At 38.9% G+C, this 21,032-nt stretch overlaps 1 protein-coding gene and 2 pseudogenes across 1 annotated transcript in view; 2 read left to right on the plus strand and 1 right to left on the minus strand.

The window, feature by feature from the left end:
* The window catches only part of LOC132513833 (zinc finger protein 81), a 63,959-nt gene extending 56,346 nt beyond the window's left edge, over nucleotides 1–7,613 (minus strand). The window contains exons 1-2 of the mRNA XM_060138434.1: nucleotides 7,508–7,613; nucleotides 1,197–1,442 (exon numbers count right to left, since the gene is read on the minus strand). Coding sequence (XP_059994417.1) covers nucleotides 1,197–1,268 — 72 coding nt within the window. The 5' untranslated portion in view covers nucleotides 1,269–1,442; nucleotides 7,508–7,613. The remainder of the gene's footprint in view (nucleotides 1–1,196; nucleotides 1,443–7,507) is intronic.
* On the plus strand, nucleotides 4,147–4,677 carry LOC132513946 (ribosomal biogenesis factor-like; annotated as a pseudogene).
* LOC132513167 (uncharacterized) lies at nucleotides 6,840–8,375 on the plus strand (annotated as a pseudogene).
* The last annotated feature ends 12,657 nt before the right edge of the window (nucleotides 8,376–21,032 follow it).

Below are 21,032 nucleotides of genomic sequence, written 5' to 3' on the forward strand. Positions count from 1 at the left end.
AAGACACAGGATCCAGGAAACAGGAAGGAAGGACAGGATTCCCAGGAAAGGAAATCTGACACAAGACAGAGGTAAAAAGGATTTCCTGAGGGATGGCAAACAGAACACACCAAGGTCATAGCTGTGTGTGAAGCTGAGAGAGCAACCAAACCAGCCTTCAGTGAATCAGTAAGGTCCAGGAGAGATTTCTTCAAAGAGAAGACATGATACCCAGAGCTGAGATAGCCCCCCCTCCATTACTAGCTGTGTTAACTTGGGCCAGATAGTTTTTCTTTATGCCCCAGTTCCCCCTTCTATAAAGTGGGAATAACAATGGTACCTACTTCTCCAGGTTGTTAGGAAGATGAGTTAGTATATGTAGTGTGTGTGTAACAGTGCTGGGCACATAGTAAACATTATATGAGTGTTTATAATTATTGTCAGTATGATCATTACCTAATATGTTTGAATATACAGAGTGGAGATTTAAACAACTGGAAAGAATTTAGAGTTGAATTATTGATATGTATATAGTAAAGCAAAGAAATGACTAAACCAGAAAAAAAATAGTTAATTCCAGGCAAAAGGAAAAGTTGTGCAGAAATAGTAATCACAGCATGGACACTACATGACTTAACTATAAACAGTCACAATAATAAACCCTGACAGTAGATCTAATAAAAATAGTGATAGCTAGAGGCAAATGTGTATATGAGTGGAGGTGCAAGGAAAAGCTGAACCTCTACCTTCCATAGTGGAAAGTCAATAGATAATGCCCCAAACGAAAAAAAAATAAATCCATTAAAAAGATTAAGAATGCTTGCTTCTAGGGAGTTGGAATCTGGGAGAAACAAAGCAGGGAAGAGCCACTGTTTTAAGAAGACTTCAAAAACTACTTGGCACCTTTTGCCACTTATAAATAAAACTAGAAACTAATTTCAAATTACAAAGTGGCAAAAAATATTCACAAAAATATATAAAAAAGATAAAGGGTTATTAACCTTAATATTCAAAAAAAACTGTAAACATCCATAAGCTAAAATAAATAAATCAGCAATGGACAGGAAAAGGAAATTCACATAAGGGAAATAAATCCAATAAAAACCCCCTGATTATGTTGCCTGGTTAAAAAAAAAGTCATACAAATTCAAATAATGAGATATTATCTTTCATTCTGGATGAATTCCAGTCCCTGGGCACCTCTTCTTCTTCCTTACCTCACAGGAGTTGTCACACCCCCCTGTAGTCAGGGCCAGGGATGGCCCAGGAGCGCACCGGTTGGCTGGCATCTTCCCCCTGGGCCTAAGCACCCGGGCTCTCTTGCTGACAACTCCACTCTTCCCAGGAACCCGAGGTCAGGTGGGCACCTGTGGACTCAACCAGAGCTGCTGGGGCCTGAAGGAAGATCCTGCAGCCTTCACTATGGGGTCTGGCCCAGGGGTTCCACAGAGACTCCAAGAAACCTGGAAAGACAGTGTCCACTTGGTCAGGCATTCAACATTCACCCCACAAGCGCTTCCTGAGGGCACCGAAGTATAGCTCACGACACTGGATACTGTGGAGTAGACAAAGCCACATCAACACCGATTCAAGTTATTCATTACAATGGAATATGAGCAAGACCATGAGATTTAGACTAAAATTAATAAAAGCTTCATTTCTAGCTCTGCCAACCTTTAGCTATATGAATATGAAAATGTTTCTTCAGACTTTTTTCCCAAAACAAATCAAAACTATTTATTTCAAGGGGTTGTGAAAATTAAATGAGATGATGTTTTTAAGGCACTCAGCACCAGACTGGCCCAGGTAAACATTTAATTCATATTAGCAAGTACTGTTATTACAAGGACTCATGTAATATACAGAAGGAGGTACCTCATTTAATTTACACAACAATCACGTCATCCATGTGTTGCTGTAGTTATTATTATCTCATTTTATGCATACAGAAACAGAGGTTTGTGATGTTAAATCAAACTCAGTCTACCTGGCTTTCAAGTTCACATTCTCAGTGGTACATCACGTGGTACCTTTTATGTGGGAGGCTCAAAATAAACATGGTTATATTTAACAAATGTTGAAAACATGACCGTAATTTGGAATAAAAATTAAAAAAAAAATGTTAAGTAAAGTTTCTTAAAACAGAAGAGATATGCAATAAGGAAAATACTAGTAGCCTGGGACTAAAATTTTTAATTACCTCAAAAACATCCAGAGGTGAAAAATGTTTCTCCTGTTGAGGGAACTAGGGAGGGGAGGGTGTCTCTGTGTCCAAATTGAGGTACAATTTCATTACGATCAACTAATACAGGCACTACAGATTTAGTCATTCTTGTTGGGAAAGGGTAAATATCACATAAAATGAAGAGGAACTTAATTAGGACAACAAAAGTAAGAAATGAGATGAAGAGGAAACAACAGAGTAAAAGAAATAAGGAGTAAAATAAAATTAAAGGTATGAACAAATTAAATTTTAAACACATAAAGATGATGTTGTGCCAGAGAAAGAGAATATGCTTTCTTTTCTTACACCCATGGAACTTTTACAAAATTCTATCAAATAACCTGGCCACACAAAAAATCTTGTAGATGTCTGAATGTTGGGAATTGACAGACTACATTCTCTGATTATAGTATAAGATGTTCAACGTCATTAGTCCTTAGGGAAATGTAATCAAAACCAAAAATGTTCTGGGACTTCCCTGGTGGTCAAGTGGTTAAGAATCTGTCTTGCTATGCAGGGGACGCCAGTTTGATCCCTGGTCAGGGAACTAAGATCCCACATGCCACGGGGCAACTAAGCTCATGCGACACAACTAGAGAACCTGACTGCTGCAACTACAGAGCCCACACACTCTGGAGCCCGCGCACTGCAACGAAGAGCCTGCACGCCACAACAAAAGGTCCTGCATGCCGCAACTAAGACCCGACGCAGCCAAAAAATAAATAAATATTTTTAAAAATCAAAAATGTTCTATTCATTAGGAGACTACTTCATATACACAAAGATGGCAAAAAAAAGATAGTAACAAGTGTTTGTGAGATGTGAATGAAATTGAGCTCATACATTACTGGTAGAATTGTAAAATGGTGCAGCCACTCTGAAAAACAGGTTGGCAGTTCCTCAAAATGCTACCCATAGAGTTGTCATATGACCCAGCAGTTCCACTCCTAGGTATCTACCAAGAGAAATGAAAACCCATGTCCACTCCAAAACTTGTATACAAATATTCACAGCAGTATTATTCATAGTAGCCCAAAAGCAGAAAGCACTTAAATGTCCATCAACTGATGAACAGATAAACAAAATTTGGTGTGTCCATACAATGGAATATTATTTGGCAATAAAAAAAGAAGTACCAATACACGCTATAACATGAATGAACCTTGAAATCATTATCTTACGTGAAAGAAGCCAGTCACAAAGACCACATATTTTATGATTCCATTTATATGAAATGTCCAGAATAGGCAAATATATAGAGACAGAAAACTGATTAGAAGTTGCCTAGGGCTGGGGGTAGGGGGTGGCATGAATGGTGAATATCTGCTAATGTGTGCAAGGTTTCTTTCTGGGGTGTTGAAAATATTCTAAAATTAGATTGTGGTGATGACTGAACAACTCTGTGAATGTACTAAAAACCACTGAATAGTATACTTTAAATGGGTGAATCTTAAGGTATTGAATATATATAAATAAGTCTGTTTTATATATCTAAATAAATAAATCTGTTTTAAAAGAAAAGAAACAGGCTTCCCTGGTGGCGCAGTGGTTGAGAGTCCGCCTGCCGATGCAGGGGACACGGGTTCGTGCCCCGGTCCGGGAAGATCCCACATGCCGCAGAGCGGCTTAGGCCCGTGAGCCATGGCCACTGAGCCTGTGCGTCCAGAGCCTGTGCTCCGCAACGGGAGAGGCCACAACAGTGAGAGGCCCGCGTACCGCAAAAAAAAAAAAAACCAAAACACTTTGCTAAAAAACCCAGGATCAAAGTCGGAAATCAACACAGAAGCTAAACAATTTTTACCAAAAGTCATGGAACACGCTAAAGTTGTATACAGAGTGAAATTTATAGATTTAAATGGCTTTATTTTTAATTAAAAATAAATATAACAGGTGCAGATGGTATCACCTGGAGCTTGAGCAGCTGCACGAGGGTATCAAAGACAATGGCCAAGAACAAACTAAGAGGGCAGAGTCCAGGAATGTATTCCATAGAGCCAGCCAAAAAACTTTAAGGTTAAAAAATACAGCAAAACCGGGCTTCCCTGGTGGCGCAGTGGTTGAGGGTCCGCCTGCCGATGCAGGGGACACGGGCTCGGCCCCGGTCCTGGAGGATCCCACATGCCGCGGAGTGGCTGGGCCCGTGAGCCATGGCCGCTGGGCCTGCGCGTCCGGAGCCTGTGCTCCGCAACGGGAGAGGCCACAGCAGGGAGAGGCCCGCGTACCGCAAAAAAAAAAAAAAAAAAAAAAAAATACAGCAAAAACCAGTTACCACTAATCTTAAGAAGATAAACACTGTGAATGATGAAAAAGTTAATAGAGTGGAAACAGCTTCTGGAGATATACAAAAGGAACCTGCACATTTCTTAAAAGGCCTTTCTCTTGAACCTCTGCAGAAACAGCGGACTCCTCAGCAGTGTCATAAAAATGAACCAGTTAATGGTGAGGAAGCTACAAGATTAATGGCTCAGCTGTAATACACTGGTGATGTATCAAACTGCCCCCAAAGACCAACAAAGTAAATGTTTTATACAATAAATAAATAAAAACAAAGAAGAGCTAAGTATTCAATCTAAAACATCAGAAGTAGAAAAAAACCAAAATGAAGTAACCCCCCCAAAGGAAAATAGTAACTAATAAAAACCTTAAATTAGTCAAATAAATATAACAATGGGAGTTTAAAGAAAACAAAGAGCTGGTCCTTTAAAATGACAGACGTCACAGATAACCCCCTAGCAAATGAGATAAAGAAGAGTTTAAAAACACACACACACACACACACACACAGAGAGAAAGAGAGAGAGAGCGAGGGAGAGGGGGAGGGAGAGGGAGAGGGAGAGAGAGACAGAATGAGAATCTTTCCCAGATCAGGCAGTGTTTCAAAGTAGTTATTGCGGGATATTATGCATAACTGTATAGCAACATATTTTAATATTGATGTGAAGCAGATGCTTCCCTAGCAAAATGTAAATTAACAAAGTTAATACAGGAAAATACAGGTAGAAGAGAATAATGGATGTAGAAGAAACCAGGGAAAAAATGACATAACAGCAAATACAAACAGAAAGACTCTGAAAGGTAAAAAGGAAAGGCAGACAGTCCACAGACCTCAGGGCCTAAGGAACAACACAGTGGTGAGTACCCTGGGTTTCATTTTCCCTCCCATATATCACAAACAGGGCACTAGAAGAGCTTATAACTCAGAACCATCAATAGCTACAGACAAAAAAAGCTCTAAGAAAAGCCTGCTCCCCTTAATCAAAGGACCAAGAAAAGGGTGTCCTAACTGAACATACCCATTCTACTGCAGCCAAACACTAATAGAATACACATTCTCTTCAAACACCTGTGCTACATTCTCCAGGGTCATAAAACAAACCTTAATAAATTGAAATCATACAGCATATGTTACCTGATTATAATAGCATCAAACTAGAAATCAATAACAGAAAGGTAACAGGAAAGTCTCCAAACATTTGGAAATTAAACAACACATTTCTATATAATCCATGGATCAAAGAGGAAGTCTCAAGGGAAATTAAAAAGTAATGAATGAAAATCAAAATACAACATACCAAAATTTGCGGGATGCAGATAAAGCAGCGTGGAGAGGGAAATTTATAATGCTAATTGTTTATATTAGAAAAGAATTAAGGTATTAAATCAGTAAGGTAAGCTCCCACCATAAGATACTAGAAAAAGAACAGCAAAGAAAACCCAAAGCAAATAGAAAGAAAGAAGTAATAGATATAAGAGCAGAAATCAATAAAATTGAAAACAAAAACAATAGAGAAAAATCAATGAAAACAAAAGCTGGTTCTTTGAAAAGACCGATAAAATTGGTAATCCTCTAGCAAGACTGACAAAGATAAAAAGAGATAAGACACAAATTACCAATATCAGAAATGAAACAGGAGATATAACTATAGATCCTGCAGCCATTAAAAGAAAAGTAAGGGAATACCACACACCACTTTATGCACATAAATTCAACAACTTGGATGAAATAGTCCAATTCCTCACAAAACAGAGACTCCCACAACTTACCCACTATTAAATATGAAGATACTCTGAAAAGATATTAAATAGATAACCCGAATAGTCATTTGACTACTACAGAAATTGAAGCCATAATCAAAAGCTTCCAAAAGGAAATGTCCAGGCCCAGATGGTTTCACTGAAGAATTCTATCAAACATTTAAAGAAAAATAACATAATTCTACACAATCTCTTCCAGAAAATAGAAGACAACACTTTCTAACTCATTTATTGAGATCAGTATTACCCTAATACTAAAACCAGAAAAAGAAAGTACAAAAAAAGAAAACTGTAGACCAACATCTCTCACGAACTTAGACACAAAAATCCTCAAAAAAAAGCATTAACCAATCAATTCCTGCAATATAAAAAAAGAATTATACACCACAACCAACTGAGGCTTATTCCAGGAATGTAAAGCTGATTCAATATTCAAAAATCAATAAGGGCATTCCCCCATATTAACAAGCCAAAGAAGAAAAACTATATAAATTCACACAGTATTGACAAAATTCAACACACATTCATGATAAAAGACACATAGATAGACACATAAATAAATGGAACATAATAGAGAACCTAGAAATAGCCACACAAAAGTATGGCAAATTTATTTTTGACACAGGTACAGAACGAGTCCGTGGAGGAACTACCGTCTTTTTAACAAACGGTGCTTGAGTAATTGGACAGCCAAATAAATGCACCTTGATCTAAGTCTCACACTTTATACAAAACTTAACTCAAAATGTATCATGGACAGCAGGAAGGAGAAATGAACAAATCATCATCACAGTGAAGACTTAATCTCTCCTTTCTCTGTAATAGAACTAGCAGGGAAAAAAAAGTACAAATTTTGTACAACACAATTGACGACTAAACAATTAAATATTATTTTCGAATTATACATGGAACATTTATAAAACAATTCACCAAGGACTAGGCCATGACTCCCCTCATATTTCAAGGAATGAGCTTCATGTAGACATTTTTCTAACCACAGAAAACTAAGGTTAGAAGTCTAGTAAAAAGATAAACTTCTGTAAAATGAAAGCGCACTTTTAAATAATTCATGAGCAAAAAAATTAATAATCAACTCTTAGAAAACACTTATAACATAATGCACCAAACCTTGTGGGTCTCAGAGTGAATTTTAAGACCTTAACGTTAATGTGAGAAAAGAGGAAAGCCTGAAAAATAACAAGCGAATCATCCAACTACATTCAGACAACCGATTCCATCACTGACCACACAGAATTCCCCAACACTCACCCTCCCCGCGTCCCCATCACCTCCACATCCCTCCGGCAAAGAGCACTGAGATCCTCTTGACAACAACTATTAAACCGCGGCCGAAAACCGCAGCAGTTTCCGGTCACCACCCCTAGCACCGCCCCTTCTCGGGGTTTGGGGCTTTACACGAAGGGGCGTGGTTCTGCACATGCGCAAAATCACATTCGAAGCCGCAGTCAGCCAGAGCCAACATGGAGATGTTACGGAGTCTGTGTTTAGTTGCCTTCAGTGCCCCTAGGCAGCATTGTCAGGCGGGGAACATGGCCGCGCCCAGGTTGCGCTTCCTCATGGAGTACGCCATGTTGGAGGAGTGTCCATTCCGTACAGAGGATGAGGAAGCCTCTAAACTCACATTGCTGAGCACTGGCGCTGTCTCACAGATGGTGGGGAGAGAGGGTGGGGATGTTTCTCTGGGCGGGCATCCTGGGATCTGTGTAATAATGTTCAGAGAAGCTGAGAGGCCTCTGGAAAGACGCAGAGGTGCCAGTGGCTGTTATCTCCTGGCAGATACCACAGGATGAGAAGGAGAAGTAGGACTGCTTGCGGGCCTCTCCTGGAACATACCACGAGGGGAGAAAGGGAAGAAATCAGGGACCTGCAAGTCCTCCTAGGATATAGCCCTGGGGAAAAGGGGGAGGAGTCAGTGTTAGATTCCCCTCTGCTGGGCTTGTTGGGGTTGGCTGTGGGGTTTGGATGCTCCCATAATCTACATTATCTCCCACTCCAGCTACCCGAGCTAAAGTAAAAGTTCTTACCAATAAAGGTTTTTGATTTTTCCCTTAATCTAATGCAATATGTCAATAAAAGTATCTTTAGGAAAATTTATTTTTATTTTCTTATAAAATAAAATCTATATAGTAATAGTGCCCTTACTTTGCAAATGTAGCTTTAAGACAAGATTGATTCTGCCCTTCAACCAATTTGTTGCCCCTTATCACCCCCAATATGGAAATTCTGGAGATGCCTGTGCCCTCTGGGAGATGTTACTGGGGCAGAAGGGGAAGAAGTCATGCTACCCTTCACCTGGGAATGCCTACTTATCTTTCAAAACCAAGTTCAGATATCTCCTCCAGGGAATCTTCCTGAAAGAGGTAGAAGGCTCTGTAACCCTCTGAAGGCCTTTTTGAATCCTCAAGTGAAGAAGGTGTTTTGAGGGGCTCAGGTGTGAACTTGCTGGATGCTCTCAGTCCGGTCACATCCCCTCTGGGCCTCAGTTTAACAATCTGGAATGTAAGGGTGTCCTATCCCAATTAGCCTAAGACCATCTGGGATTAATCTGTAGTCAGACAAATCTATCAGTCAGTGAGGGAGACCACACGCCAGAGGAACCATGGGGTGGCTCACTAAACAAAGGAAAAAATAGAGTTATTATGGAATTCTGAGGAATGGTGGAGTTCAGGTGAAATGTGAATGAAGCAGTGTTCTGGTAAACTCAAAGCAAAGCAGGGCTGTATGTGGACTATGAAGTGAACCCAGAATCCTGTTTCCTTGGAAACCATAAAGTTAAGATAGATAATTTTGTATCTAGATACCCCTTCTCTCTGCACTGGGGTTAGAAATCTTAGCTGCGGTGTCTAAGTGACTTATAATCTTCAGCAAGAGTGAGATGTTTTATCTGTACTGATATCACTTCAAACAGTAGTTTCTGATAGCCTATGATTGTAGAGAACAGTTTCTCAGTGAGTAAAAAAGCAGTAGTCACTCAAAGTAGGAGTTATTTATGGCATTACAGCTGCAGGACATACTTGGGAGAAATAATATTTTCTGTTAATTTCGCATCTGACTTAATCTGTGTCTGTTCTCCCAGCCTTATGAGTGGCAGAGCAGACTTTTATTCCCTGAGCTAATTTTTACTTTCTTAGAAGGTTGGACTCTCTGATTATCCCAGATTCTCTTTCTGCCCCTATAGCCCTGGTCTGAGTGTTTGTTGAATGAATAAATTAAAGAAGAAATGGAATAAGTGGAAGCATGTTTGGCATGCATACATGTCTAATAGAGCTCCAGGAATCATTGTTAATGTGAGTGTCGTAATAGCACTATGGTTACGTTTTTAAAAAACTAAGTCTATTAGACTATTTCAGAGAAGGAAAAAAAAAAGAGCCAATAAACATATGAAACGTAAAAAATATTTTGTCAAATTGTTGTGGGTATAAAAAAAGTTAAAGGTTTTGTCAACTGCTAACTGTAAGCTTGCAACAAAATAAATTCAGAAATAGACATTTGAGATATGACTGTGAAAGGAATCAAACTTTGGATGGCTTCCTAATAGGAAAAAAGTAACTAGCCTCATTTAGGGGGACAAAGTAATTCCAGATGGACAATTGTTTCATGGAGACTACAGTCTTTGGAGATTATATTCTGAGATAAGTAAAGAAAATTTATGATAATATAGTTGATTTTGCAATATTAATGATGTATAAACAGTCAATGTGCATTTATTGTGTTCCTGAGGTTGCATAATTGATTGAGTCAAGTGCAAATAAGAGTGCTATTACTTTCCTTTCAGCATGTAAAGTTTTCTTTTCTGCATTGTATCAACTTCATGGCTGTTTTCCTTTGAAGAATAAAAAATGACCAAAAGGAGCCAACATATTCAAGTAGTTAGAGTTGGGGACTGGAACTTTTGTTATGTAAGTTTAATAATATAGTCTTCATTTTATTGCTGGCTCAAAAAAAACATATGAAGAGATGTTCAAAGTCATCAGCGATCAGGGAAATACAAATCATGACATGATGAGATGACATTTTACACCCATTCAATTTGCAAATATTTAAGTCTGACAGTACAATGTTGCAGAGGATGTACAGCTACAGGATCTTTTTGCCCTGTTGAAGGAATATAGACCAGTGTAACTACTTTAGAAAATAGTTAGCATTTCCTCCTACAGCGAATATGTACATACCTCACAATCTATCCAGTCCACTCTTAGGAATATATCCACGAGAAACACTTGCACATGAAACCTAGGATATGCATGGCATCCTGTTCACAATAGCAAGACCTGGAAACAAAAATGGATGGAGTCAAAATGAATGAACTAGAACAGTACCCAACAATAAGGATGAGTTTAAGGGAAAAAACAAACCCTGTGATTCCCAAAATAGTATATAAAACATAACACACGTTTATAAAATTAAAAGCTACTAATATAAAGAACATGAACTATTTAGGATTTTGTATAGTTGTGATAAAATTATATAAAAAGGAAATCAAAAATTGATGAACTTGGGATTTAGGATGATACTTACCTCAGCTGAGGGCAGGCAGGGCCATCAATTGGGGGAACACATGGATAGATGGAGGTTATTAAGGCCATACCTTTTCTTTTGGGTGGTAGGTGCATAAGTGCTAATTATATTATTGAAACTAACTAATAGTTAATTGGGAAAATTAAACTGTTAGATAAACACTTAAATGTAAAAAGAGGAAGTCTGCATGGAGAAAAGTGATGTCCTTTTCTTGAATGGGGTAAGAAAATCTCTGGCTCCAGCCCAGAGATGCCACCCAGTCGTGGGATGAGCAGGGAGGCAGAAGCTCCATGGCATTGATACTTTCTGTGGCCCCTGCCAAAAGTGCTCTGGCCCCAGGGCTCACTCCATCACACCACTCGTGCACCTGCTCAAATGTCCTTTCTTCGGATGTTTTTCTTCCCCGATCTACCCCACAACTCTCTAGCTCCTCGCCATGCTTTCGTTTTCTTCATAGCCTTCCTTTTTATCAGAAATTATCTTATTCATTTACTGTTTGCTCATTTCTTTGTTCGTGCTGATACTGCAGTGATTTCTGCTTCTCACATATGTGGAGTAATCAACTGCCTTATTTTTAGTATCTTACCATACATGTAGAGAGCAGCAAAACACATGCACTGGATTCATTTTCTTAAAAGATTAATTATTCCCTCCTAAAGACTCTGCAGGCATCTCTGGATGACATGACTAATTATAAAATTGTTTTCTAGGGGCTTCCCTGGTGGCGCAGTGGTTGAGAGTCCGCCTGCCGATGCAGGGGACGCGGGTTCGTGCTCCGGTCCGGGAGGATCCCACATGCCGCGGAGCGGCTGGGCCCGTGAGCCGTGGCCGCTGAGCCTGCGCGTCCGGAGCCTGTGCTCCGCAACGGGAGAGGCCACAACAGTGAGAGGCCCGTGTACCGCAAAAAAAAAAAAAAAAAAAAAATTGTTTTCTAGAGTAATGCAGAAAATACTAGAGATGGAGAACTTCTAAGTATGTAAGACCATATTCGTTCATTCACCAAATATTTATTGATCACCAGTCACTGCTCTTGGTACTTGTTGTTTGGTAAAACAAAACAGCCCCCAAGTCCCTAGCTTCCTGGATCTGACATCCTAGTGGGGAAGAGAGGCAATAAACATTGTTGAAAGGTGATAACTGCTAAAGAGGGGTGGATAGGGCAGAGTGATGTGAATTGGAAATGCTGGAGGACTGCACTTTAACTAGGAAGATCAGAGTCTCCTTTTAAACTCTACCACCGACTGCCCTGCATCCTGGAGCAGGCCAGTCTCGAATCCACACATTTATATGGGCATGTAGTTGAAAACGAGGAAGAACGCAAGGTCAGAATATTTTCATATCTGCAGCTAAGGATGTAATGATGAGTACCTCTTTGCCCTACGGTAGATGCAAGGAGTAATATCCACAGTCTTCTGATCAGTCTTGTCTTGCATGCCTTCCTTTAGTAGGTAAAAAATAGTTTACAATATTTACTGAGCAGGGACCTCTGGACAAACAGCCACAACCATTTACATGTGTCAGTAGATAGAAGGCAATGATAGCTTATTTATTTTACACCCAGCTTTTTAATGGAAAAATTTCACACTATTATTGGGTAATCACAGAGTCCAGCCCTCTGCTGTCCAGAATGTTGAACTGGGGCCCAAAAAGGACGTGACCGGTCTGAGGGCACAAAGACATAGAGAACACCAGAGATCAGGGCCAGGTCCTTTCAAATAGGACCTGCGCGTCAGAAGGACCTTCAGCTGGCATTGAGCCTCTACCACCGTCAGAGAGGGCTTCCCACAGGACACATGTGAGATGGGTTTTGAAGAATGTGTAGCAGTTCATCCATTGAGGGGATATGGTGGATTCTTCTCACGTCTGCCCCCACGACATCTCCCATAGGGGCAATGGCTTCTCCATAATTTCCATATTTGAGGCCCTAAGGGGCAACAAACTCCTTGTGGGACAGGACTGGAAATTTGTTGTAAGGCTGCACTTGCATAATTATTACTTAGATGTTATTTTACAAGGAAGTATGAATAATCCTAGAAGATGTTTTTATTGACACATTACATTAGACAGAGAAAACCACCATTAGCCATATCAATTTAAAACTAATTGGGGGGGGTGTCCCTGGTGGCCTGCTGGTTAAGATTCTGGGCTTTCACTGTGGTGACCCGGGTTCAGTCCCTGGTTGGGGAACTGAGATCCTACCAGCCAGGAGGTGCGGCCCACAAATAAATAAACTAATTTTTGTTGATACCAATTATTTCAGTTGGAGTGACTAGTGTGAGGGTTGATTGAGATTACCCCGACGCTCCCACCCCGACTTCTCTCCCCTCGTGGTATCTGGGGGGGGAGGGGTACAGTATCGCTCCTACTCTCCCTTCTACAACACTCCATAGTATCGGCCAGGGGAGGGTACCATCCTGACATTTCTCCCCTCAACTCCAGTGGTATCTCCCAGACACACTCTGGGTTCTTCTTCTTACTTTTTTCATTAGTAATGGCTCCCCTCTCACCCGTGCCATGTCCCTAGGAGCCCCTCAGAGGCTAAATGCAAAGACCCCCATGCACCAGGAAGTCTACCCAAAGAAGGGTAGTCCACCTCCTCCCAAGGCAGCCCCACTGTTCTGCTGCGTGAGGCAGGAGGCAACAGCTTCTTCCACTGTACGGCACGGACACCCTTCCATGATGGCGGCCCCCTGAAGCAGCAACATTTGGATGCGGCCATATTCCGAGCCCAGCAAAGCCGCAGAGGGTAAGGGAACTCTCACGGACTCTGCGTGAAAGTGCCCTGTTGATTGGGGAACGGAGCTTCGCAAGTGCTTTTGAGCATGCGCATGAGACACCCCCCGCCCCTCCACTAAACACCCGGGTGTTGGAGGTCGGCACTTGGAAGGGAAGCGGTTCTCAGCTGTTTACGAGTTAGCGTCACGCAGAGGTGATTTTGAAGGGGATTGGCTACTCTGAGCTGAGTGATGGTGGGGGGCGGAATCTGGGTGGGTGATGGGGCTACTGTGGATTCAGTGGTGGGATCTTTTACATCGGATGCCCAGCTAATTGTTAGTCAGCCTTTCTTTTTCTAATTTAAGCCTTAAGGCTATACATTTCCATCTAAGACCCACAAGATTTGTTGTATCGTATTATCATTATTGTTCATTTCCAAGTATTTTAAAATTCAGTTATGATTTTTTTTCATTTCACACGTGTCACTTTGAAGCGCGTTTCTGTTTTGCAATAAACAGTTAATCCTTTTGTTATTGATTTCTAACCTAATTTCTCAGAGGTTAGATAATGTGATTTGTGTCATGAACGTTCCTAGAAACCTGTGGAGACTTGCCTTATGCCAAGTCCCGTAAATGTGCCATCTATTGCTTTCAAAGAATATGTGTTCTCCGATTGTTAATTGTGTTGTTCAAAACTGGTATACCCTCTCTGATTTTTTTTTCACCTACCTGCTCTGTAGAGGGCAGTGTAATGGTGATTTGTGCGTTTCTCTTTGCTTGTGTGGGCTTTTGCTGTATTTGAACCTTATTATTAGGTACAAGTGTGTGTATTTTTAAAATAGACATTGCCAAATGCCTCTCAAAAGTGTTATATATATATATTATAATACATTGTGTATATATTATATCGATATATACAATGTATAATACATATATCTATGTATACGGAAATGTGTATGAAATATTCCCATCAGCAATATATAAATACCCCCATTTCCCCAAATCCTCTCCAGCACTGGATGATGTTCTTTTGCATTTTTTATTGTTCTGAGGGCTGAATAATTATATCTAGTTCTGTTTTACCTTTTCCACCTATTAGTGGTTGAGATCTTTTCTGGTTATTTGGGCACTTTGATTCCTTCTCTGCATTTCCATAGCCTTTGTTCGTTCCTCCTCTTTCCCCTGGCTTTTACATAGTGAACTTTTCTGTACTCCCTCAATTGAACATCGCTGGTGTCATATCTATTCCTGTACATATTAAGATCAAAGTATGGACATTTTCTTTTATTTTACTGGCCTATTTATCTCTGTTTTGATTGCATTAGTTTTATTGTAAATGTTAATATCTGCTAGTCCAAGCATCCCTTCAGTATTCCTTTACATAATTTTCTTGGCTATTTATACATGCATACAGAGTTTGAAATTGTTTTACCAATCTGGAAAAGAATTGGAATTCTGCTTGGCACTTGTCAATACGGTTAATATTGAACCAGTGATATTTTTATTTTACCATATTCCTGCCCAGGAATATGGTCTGCCTCTCCATGTGCTTAAGTTTTATATTATATTCTAGAATAATAACTATTAGTTTTTCTATTTTGAGTCCAGCACCGTTCTTGTTACATTCACTTTTAGGTATTTTGTGTTGTCATTATTGGAAATAGGATATTTTTTTCCTCTCCATCTGTTTCAATCTTGTACCCCATCACCTTGTCAAAATTCCCTGTGCTAGTTTTCTGAGTATACAATGATATAACCTGCAAATAAAAATGATTTTCTCTCCTTTCTTGATATTGAAGCAGTTTATTTCATCTTCATATTTAATTGCATCAGCTAGAGCTTTCAAACACTGTTGGCATAGGAACAACCCCATGTTGTTACTGGTTTTAATGGAAATTGTCTTCAGCATTTTACCTTTTAGTTTTATACTTCCTGGTGGTTTTGAGACTATGATCTTTGCCGAATTTTTGTAGTTTCCTACAAAATTTTAAGAATTACTGCTGAATTGTGTCAAATGCCCTTTTTATATCCATTGATACGGTTGTATAGTTTTTCTTCTTAATTTGTTGACGTAATAGGTAAATTGATAAATGGACTAGCATTAACCATCTTTGTCTTATCGGAAAACCCAATTTGTTCATGGGGTAAATTTTTCTTTTGAGCCTTACTGGACTCAAATTGCTAATATTTTATTAAAGATGTTTGCATCTATAAGATGAAATAATCTCCAGATAACTGTTTGTATTAGGACTATATTTTTTAGGTAAGGTAACAGTGCTTCATAAAATAAATTTGGAAGATTTCCAACTTTCTATTATTATTTGAAACAGGGATTAGCAAACTTTTTCTGTAAAGAGCCAAATAGTAAATATTTGAGGCTTTGCCAGTACTGCAGTCTCTCTTGCAACTACTCAACTCTGCTGCTGTAGCAAATGCAGCCACAGACAATATGTAAACGAACGGACATGGTTGTTTTCCAATAAAATTTTATTTACAAAACCGGCCAAGGACTAGATTTGACCTGCAGCCTGTAGTTTGCCATCCCCTGGTCTAGAACTGTTTAAAAACTGTAGAAATACTGTTTTTTAAAAGTTAGATTGCACTCCATATTAAGTCAGTTTCATCCTGGTACCTTTTTTTTTGTACTTAACTTTCCTTTTTTAATTGACATAGAGTTGACATACTATATTATAATAGTTTCAGGTACACAGCATAGTGGTTCAACATTTATATTTCTTACAAATTTATCACCATGATACGTCTAGTAACTGTCTGTCACCATACTGTATTTAACTTTTTATTTTGAGATAATTATAGATTCACAGGACATTGCAAAAAATAGTACAGAAAGCTGGATTTTTGGTTTTTTTGTTTTCGTTTTGGCTGCGTTGGGTCTTCGTTGCTGTGCGCAGGCTTTCTCTAGCTGCAGCGAGCAGGGGCTACTCTTCATTGCTGTGCGCGGGCTTTTCATTGTGGTGGCTTCTCTTGTTGTGGAGCATGGGCTCTAGGCTCACAGGCTTCAGTAGTTGTGGCACGCAGACTCAGTAGTTGTGGCTCGCGAGCTCTAGAGCACAGGCTCAGTAGTTGTGGCCCACAGGCTTAGTTGCTCCACGGCATGTGGGATCTTCCCAGACCAGGGCTCGAACCCGTGCCCCCTGCATTGACAGTGGGTTCTTAACCACTGCACCACTAGGGAAATCCCAAAGCTGGTGTTTTTTTAAAAATGATTCACATTATAAACTTTGTGACTTCTATACACTGGTCACTTAGAGATTTTTTTGCTCTTTCTTTTTTTGCATTAATTTTTATTTTGCTGGAGAAGCACCTGTTTCACCTCCATATTTAAATGTTGCTATGGATTTGCACATAATATTCTCCTAGAAATAATGTTTAGCGGAATATCTCCTCTAGTAGTAATATATCCTCCTTCCTAATATTGTATTTTTTTTCTATTTCGTTTATCAGATTTGCTGGAAATTTATTCATGTAACTGGTCATTTCAAAGGATGAGCTCTTCACTTTATTTATACTCTCAATGTACATATAATATACACATATATATCGCATTTAGGTTTTATTAGGGGATTTATTAGCATATTTCGAGTTTTTTCTAATTTCTTTTTCTAATTACTCAGATTGAGTACTTAGCTTTTTTGAGGTTTTCTCTCATTTTAATAACGAATCATGTAGGACTGTACATTTTCTTATAAATATAGCTTTTGCTGTGTGAAATAACATCTGGTACAAAGTGTATAACTTCAGTGTTGTGGGTGCATTTTGAGTTTGATTTTTATTTCTTTATCTATTTTTAATTACCTTTGTTGTGGCAAAAATAAACACGTACTATAAAATTTACCATCTTAACCATTTCTAAGTGTACAGTTCAATAGTGTTAAGTATATTCACATTGTTTTGCAAACAATCTCTAGAACTTTTTCACCTTACAAAATGGAAACTGTATACTCATTAAACGACATCTCCCTATTTCCCCCTCCTTCAGCCTCTGGCAACCACCATTCTACTTTCTGTTTCTATGAATTTGACTATTCTAGATACCTTATGTAAGTGGTATCATCCAGGACTTATCTTTTTGTGACTGGCTTACCTCATTTAGCATAATGTCTTCAAGTTTCATCCATGTTGTAGCATGTGTCAGAATTTCCTCTTTAATGCTGAATAATATACTATTGCATGAATATACCACATTTTTTTTTATCCATTCATCTCCTGATGGACACTTGTGTTGCTTTCACCTCTTGACTATTGTGAATAGTGCTGCTATGAACAGGAGTGTGCAAATTTGTCATTGAGATCCTACTTTCAATTCTTTTGGATGTATACCCAGAAGTGAGATTGCTATTTTTCTTTTTTTGAGGAAAGCTGTACTATTTTCCATAGTGGCTGCACCATTTTATATTCCCATCAGCAGTGCACAAGAGTTCCAATTTCTCCATGTCCTCGCCAACACTTGTTATTTTCTTTTTTTTTAATAGTAGACATCCTAGTGGGTATGAGGTGTTATCTCACTTTTTTTGACTTGTATTTTCCTAATGATTGATGTTGACCATCTTTTCATATGCTTGTTGACCATTCATGTATCATCTTTGGAGAAATGTCTGTTCAAATCCTTTGCCAATTTTTTAATTGGATTATCTGGGTTTGTTGTTGTTGAGTTATAGGAGTTCTTTATATATTCTGGATATAAGCCCCTTATCAGATATATGATTTGCACATATTTTCTTCCATTCCCTAGGTTGCCTTTTCACTCTATTGATTGTGTCCTTCAATGCACAGAAGTTTTTAATTTTGATGTAGTCCAATTTGCCTATTTTTGCTTTTGTTTCCTATGTTTTGGTGTCATATCCAGGAAATCTTTGCCAAATACAAATGTCATGAAGCTTTCCCCCTGTGTTTTCTTCTAATAGTTTTGGGTCCTATATTTAGGTCTTTGATATATTCTGAATTAATTTTTGTATATGGTGTAAGGTAATACTTTTGCACATGGATATCCAGTTTTTTTCCCAGCACCATTTATTGAGGAGACTAACCTTTCCCACATTGAATGCTTTTGGCACCTTTGTCAAAAATCATTTGACCATATATGACCCATTTATTTCTGGGTTCCCTATTCCATTGGTCTATATATCCTTCTTCATGCCAGTACCACACTGTTTTGATTACTGTAGCTTTGTAATAAGTTTTGAAATCAGTAAGTGTAAGACCTCCAACTTCGTTCTTCTTTTTCAAGATTGTTTTGGGCTATTTGGGGTTGGGTTTAATTTTTTGAATTAGAGTTCCTAAGTTCACTCTTCCTAAGTTCCTTAGTCTACTAGCTCTGCCTTTATACATAACCTGTTTATACCAATTGGATGCTTCTGACCTTGAAATTCCCTTTTATAATTATATCACCAAACTGGCTGTCCTTTTTCTGGACTTTGCTTGGCATATCTTTGCCCAGCCCTTTATTTTGCAAATTGCTGCTGTGTTTTAGTTATGCTTCTTATAACTATGTCTCATTGTGCTTGCTTTTTTATTCCAATCTTATCTCTCTACAGAATGAATCAACTGATTCAATTTCACATAACCATAGTATACCTAATTCTATGCCTTGTTTCTTATTTTATGTTTACTATTTATATTATTTTCTGCTTTCTTTTTCCTGTTCTTACTTTTGATGACTTAATGCAGGCATGACCATTCACCCCCTCTCTCCCCAACCCACTCACCTTTTAAGTCAGGGAATTTTAACTTTTATAAAATCTTTAAAGGTATATCTTCCCATTTCTATCAAACATAATTAAGTTTATATTTTCCCCATTTATACCTATAGAGACATGCCCTCTCCTTTCAATTTTCTTCAGCAAGACAGTTATACTTCTGGACCTTTCAAAGGTAATTAAAATTTTTTATTACAGGTCGTTTATATTTTCTTTAGGTTTCTGCTTTAAAAGGTACTTAGCATTTTAAATTTCAAATTCCCAGTCACATTTTCTTCCTCTGTTATGATTGTACACGCACTTACATACATACAAGTCCTGTTGTTTTCAAAGATCTCACGATGACCAGGTGAACATGTGTGTTTGCATATGCATTGTTTTGTTCTTTTGAGATCTCACTTCTGATTCAATTTTCTTTTATTTAGAATACTTCCTTGAATGTTTTCCTTCACTATGGTAAATTGATGGAACACTCTTCAAATTATTTCATGTCTAAAACTGTCCTTCTTTTGTTCTGGCTGAGAAATAGGATCTTTAGGAGGGATATAATCTCCTTACACTGAAGTCCTCTTCTCTCCATGGTCTGTAGATGTTAAATGACTCTGGCTTCCATTGTTGTAAGTGAGAAGTCTGATGCTAGGAGGATGCATGTGGGGGAGGATCAGATTTAATACAGTGGTTCCCACTCCTCACAGTGCATCAGAATCGCTTATGCAGTTTTTACAAATACAGATGCCTGGGCCCACAGATACTAAGTTACATTCATTCAGGAGTGGAACTTTGCATAAGCATTTTTAGAAGATTTTAGAAGATCCTAGTTTGATTCTGATGTGCAGGCAGAGTTAGGAACCACTGATTTCAGGCCTAATGGTATCAGTGATGGGAAGTCCTGCTGGAGTTACTAATTTGTCAGCAGTGAATGTGCATTTGAAGGAGCCCTTAGCAAATAATACTTGGGCATTTTGGGGGAAAGTGATTACATCTCTGTAGGAATCATTGATTGTAGAAGTCAGTGATTAAGATCTCTGCAAGATAATGATTGAAAGGCTGACATAGTCAGTGAGTTGACTGAGAGCCTTGGAGCTTTGGCAACTGGAGACTTTGGGGCAGTCTTATTTTGAAAATACTTGGGATCAGTGATTTGGTGTCCTATGGGTATCAGGAACTGTGGCCATGTGAAGTCAGTTAATTGGGGCCTGGAAGGTCAGCATCTGGCCTCTCCTTTAGTCCATTTCAGGTACTGTAAGTAAGGATCAGTTATTAGCTGTCTAGACAGATCAATGATTGGATTCCTGGTGGGGGTATGTTACTGGGATCCTCTGCTGGGGATTATTTGAGGGGCCTTTGAAAGCCAGGTTAATTACCCTCTTGGAAAAGTAATTTGCAATCTGTTTGAATTAATGTTAAGAGTCTGTGCCATGTCAATGTTTGGTTAGTTTTTCAGTAGCACCCTGCATTTGATGTGGTTCAATGAGTCATTGATGGCTTCTACTACCAGCCAGAGATGACAGTGATGTGGTCTCAGGGATCTGGGACCCGTAGTGACCAATTATCAACAGGCTAGAGCAGGTCAGGGATTGGGCATTTGATGCAATATTACTGAGTGGCTGAGAGTGTGAATTTTGGAACTAACAGATCTGGGTTGAATCCTGTCTTTCCACTTAGTTTTGTGATCTTAGTACACATGACTTAAAAAATCTCTACGCCTCTATTTTCTTATCTGTAAAATGGGTAGAATAATAATAGCCGGAACTGATTGTCAGAGTTGTGAAAATTAAATGAGGTACCTGATGTGTGCCTTTCAATAACAGTAATTGCTAATAT

This window comes from Lagenorhynchus albirostris, chromosome X, assembly GCF_949774975.1.
Source record: "Lagenorhynchus albirostris chromosome X, mLagAlb1.1, whole genome shotgun sequence".
NCBI classification, from domain to species: Eukaryota; Metazoa; Chordata; class Mammalia; order Artiodactyla; family Delphinidae; genus Lagenorhynchus; species Lagenorhynchus albirostris.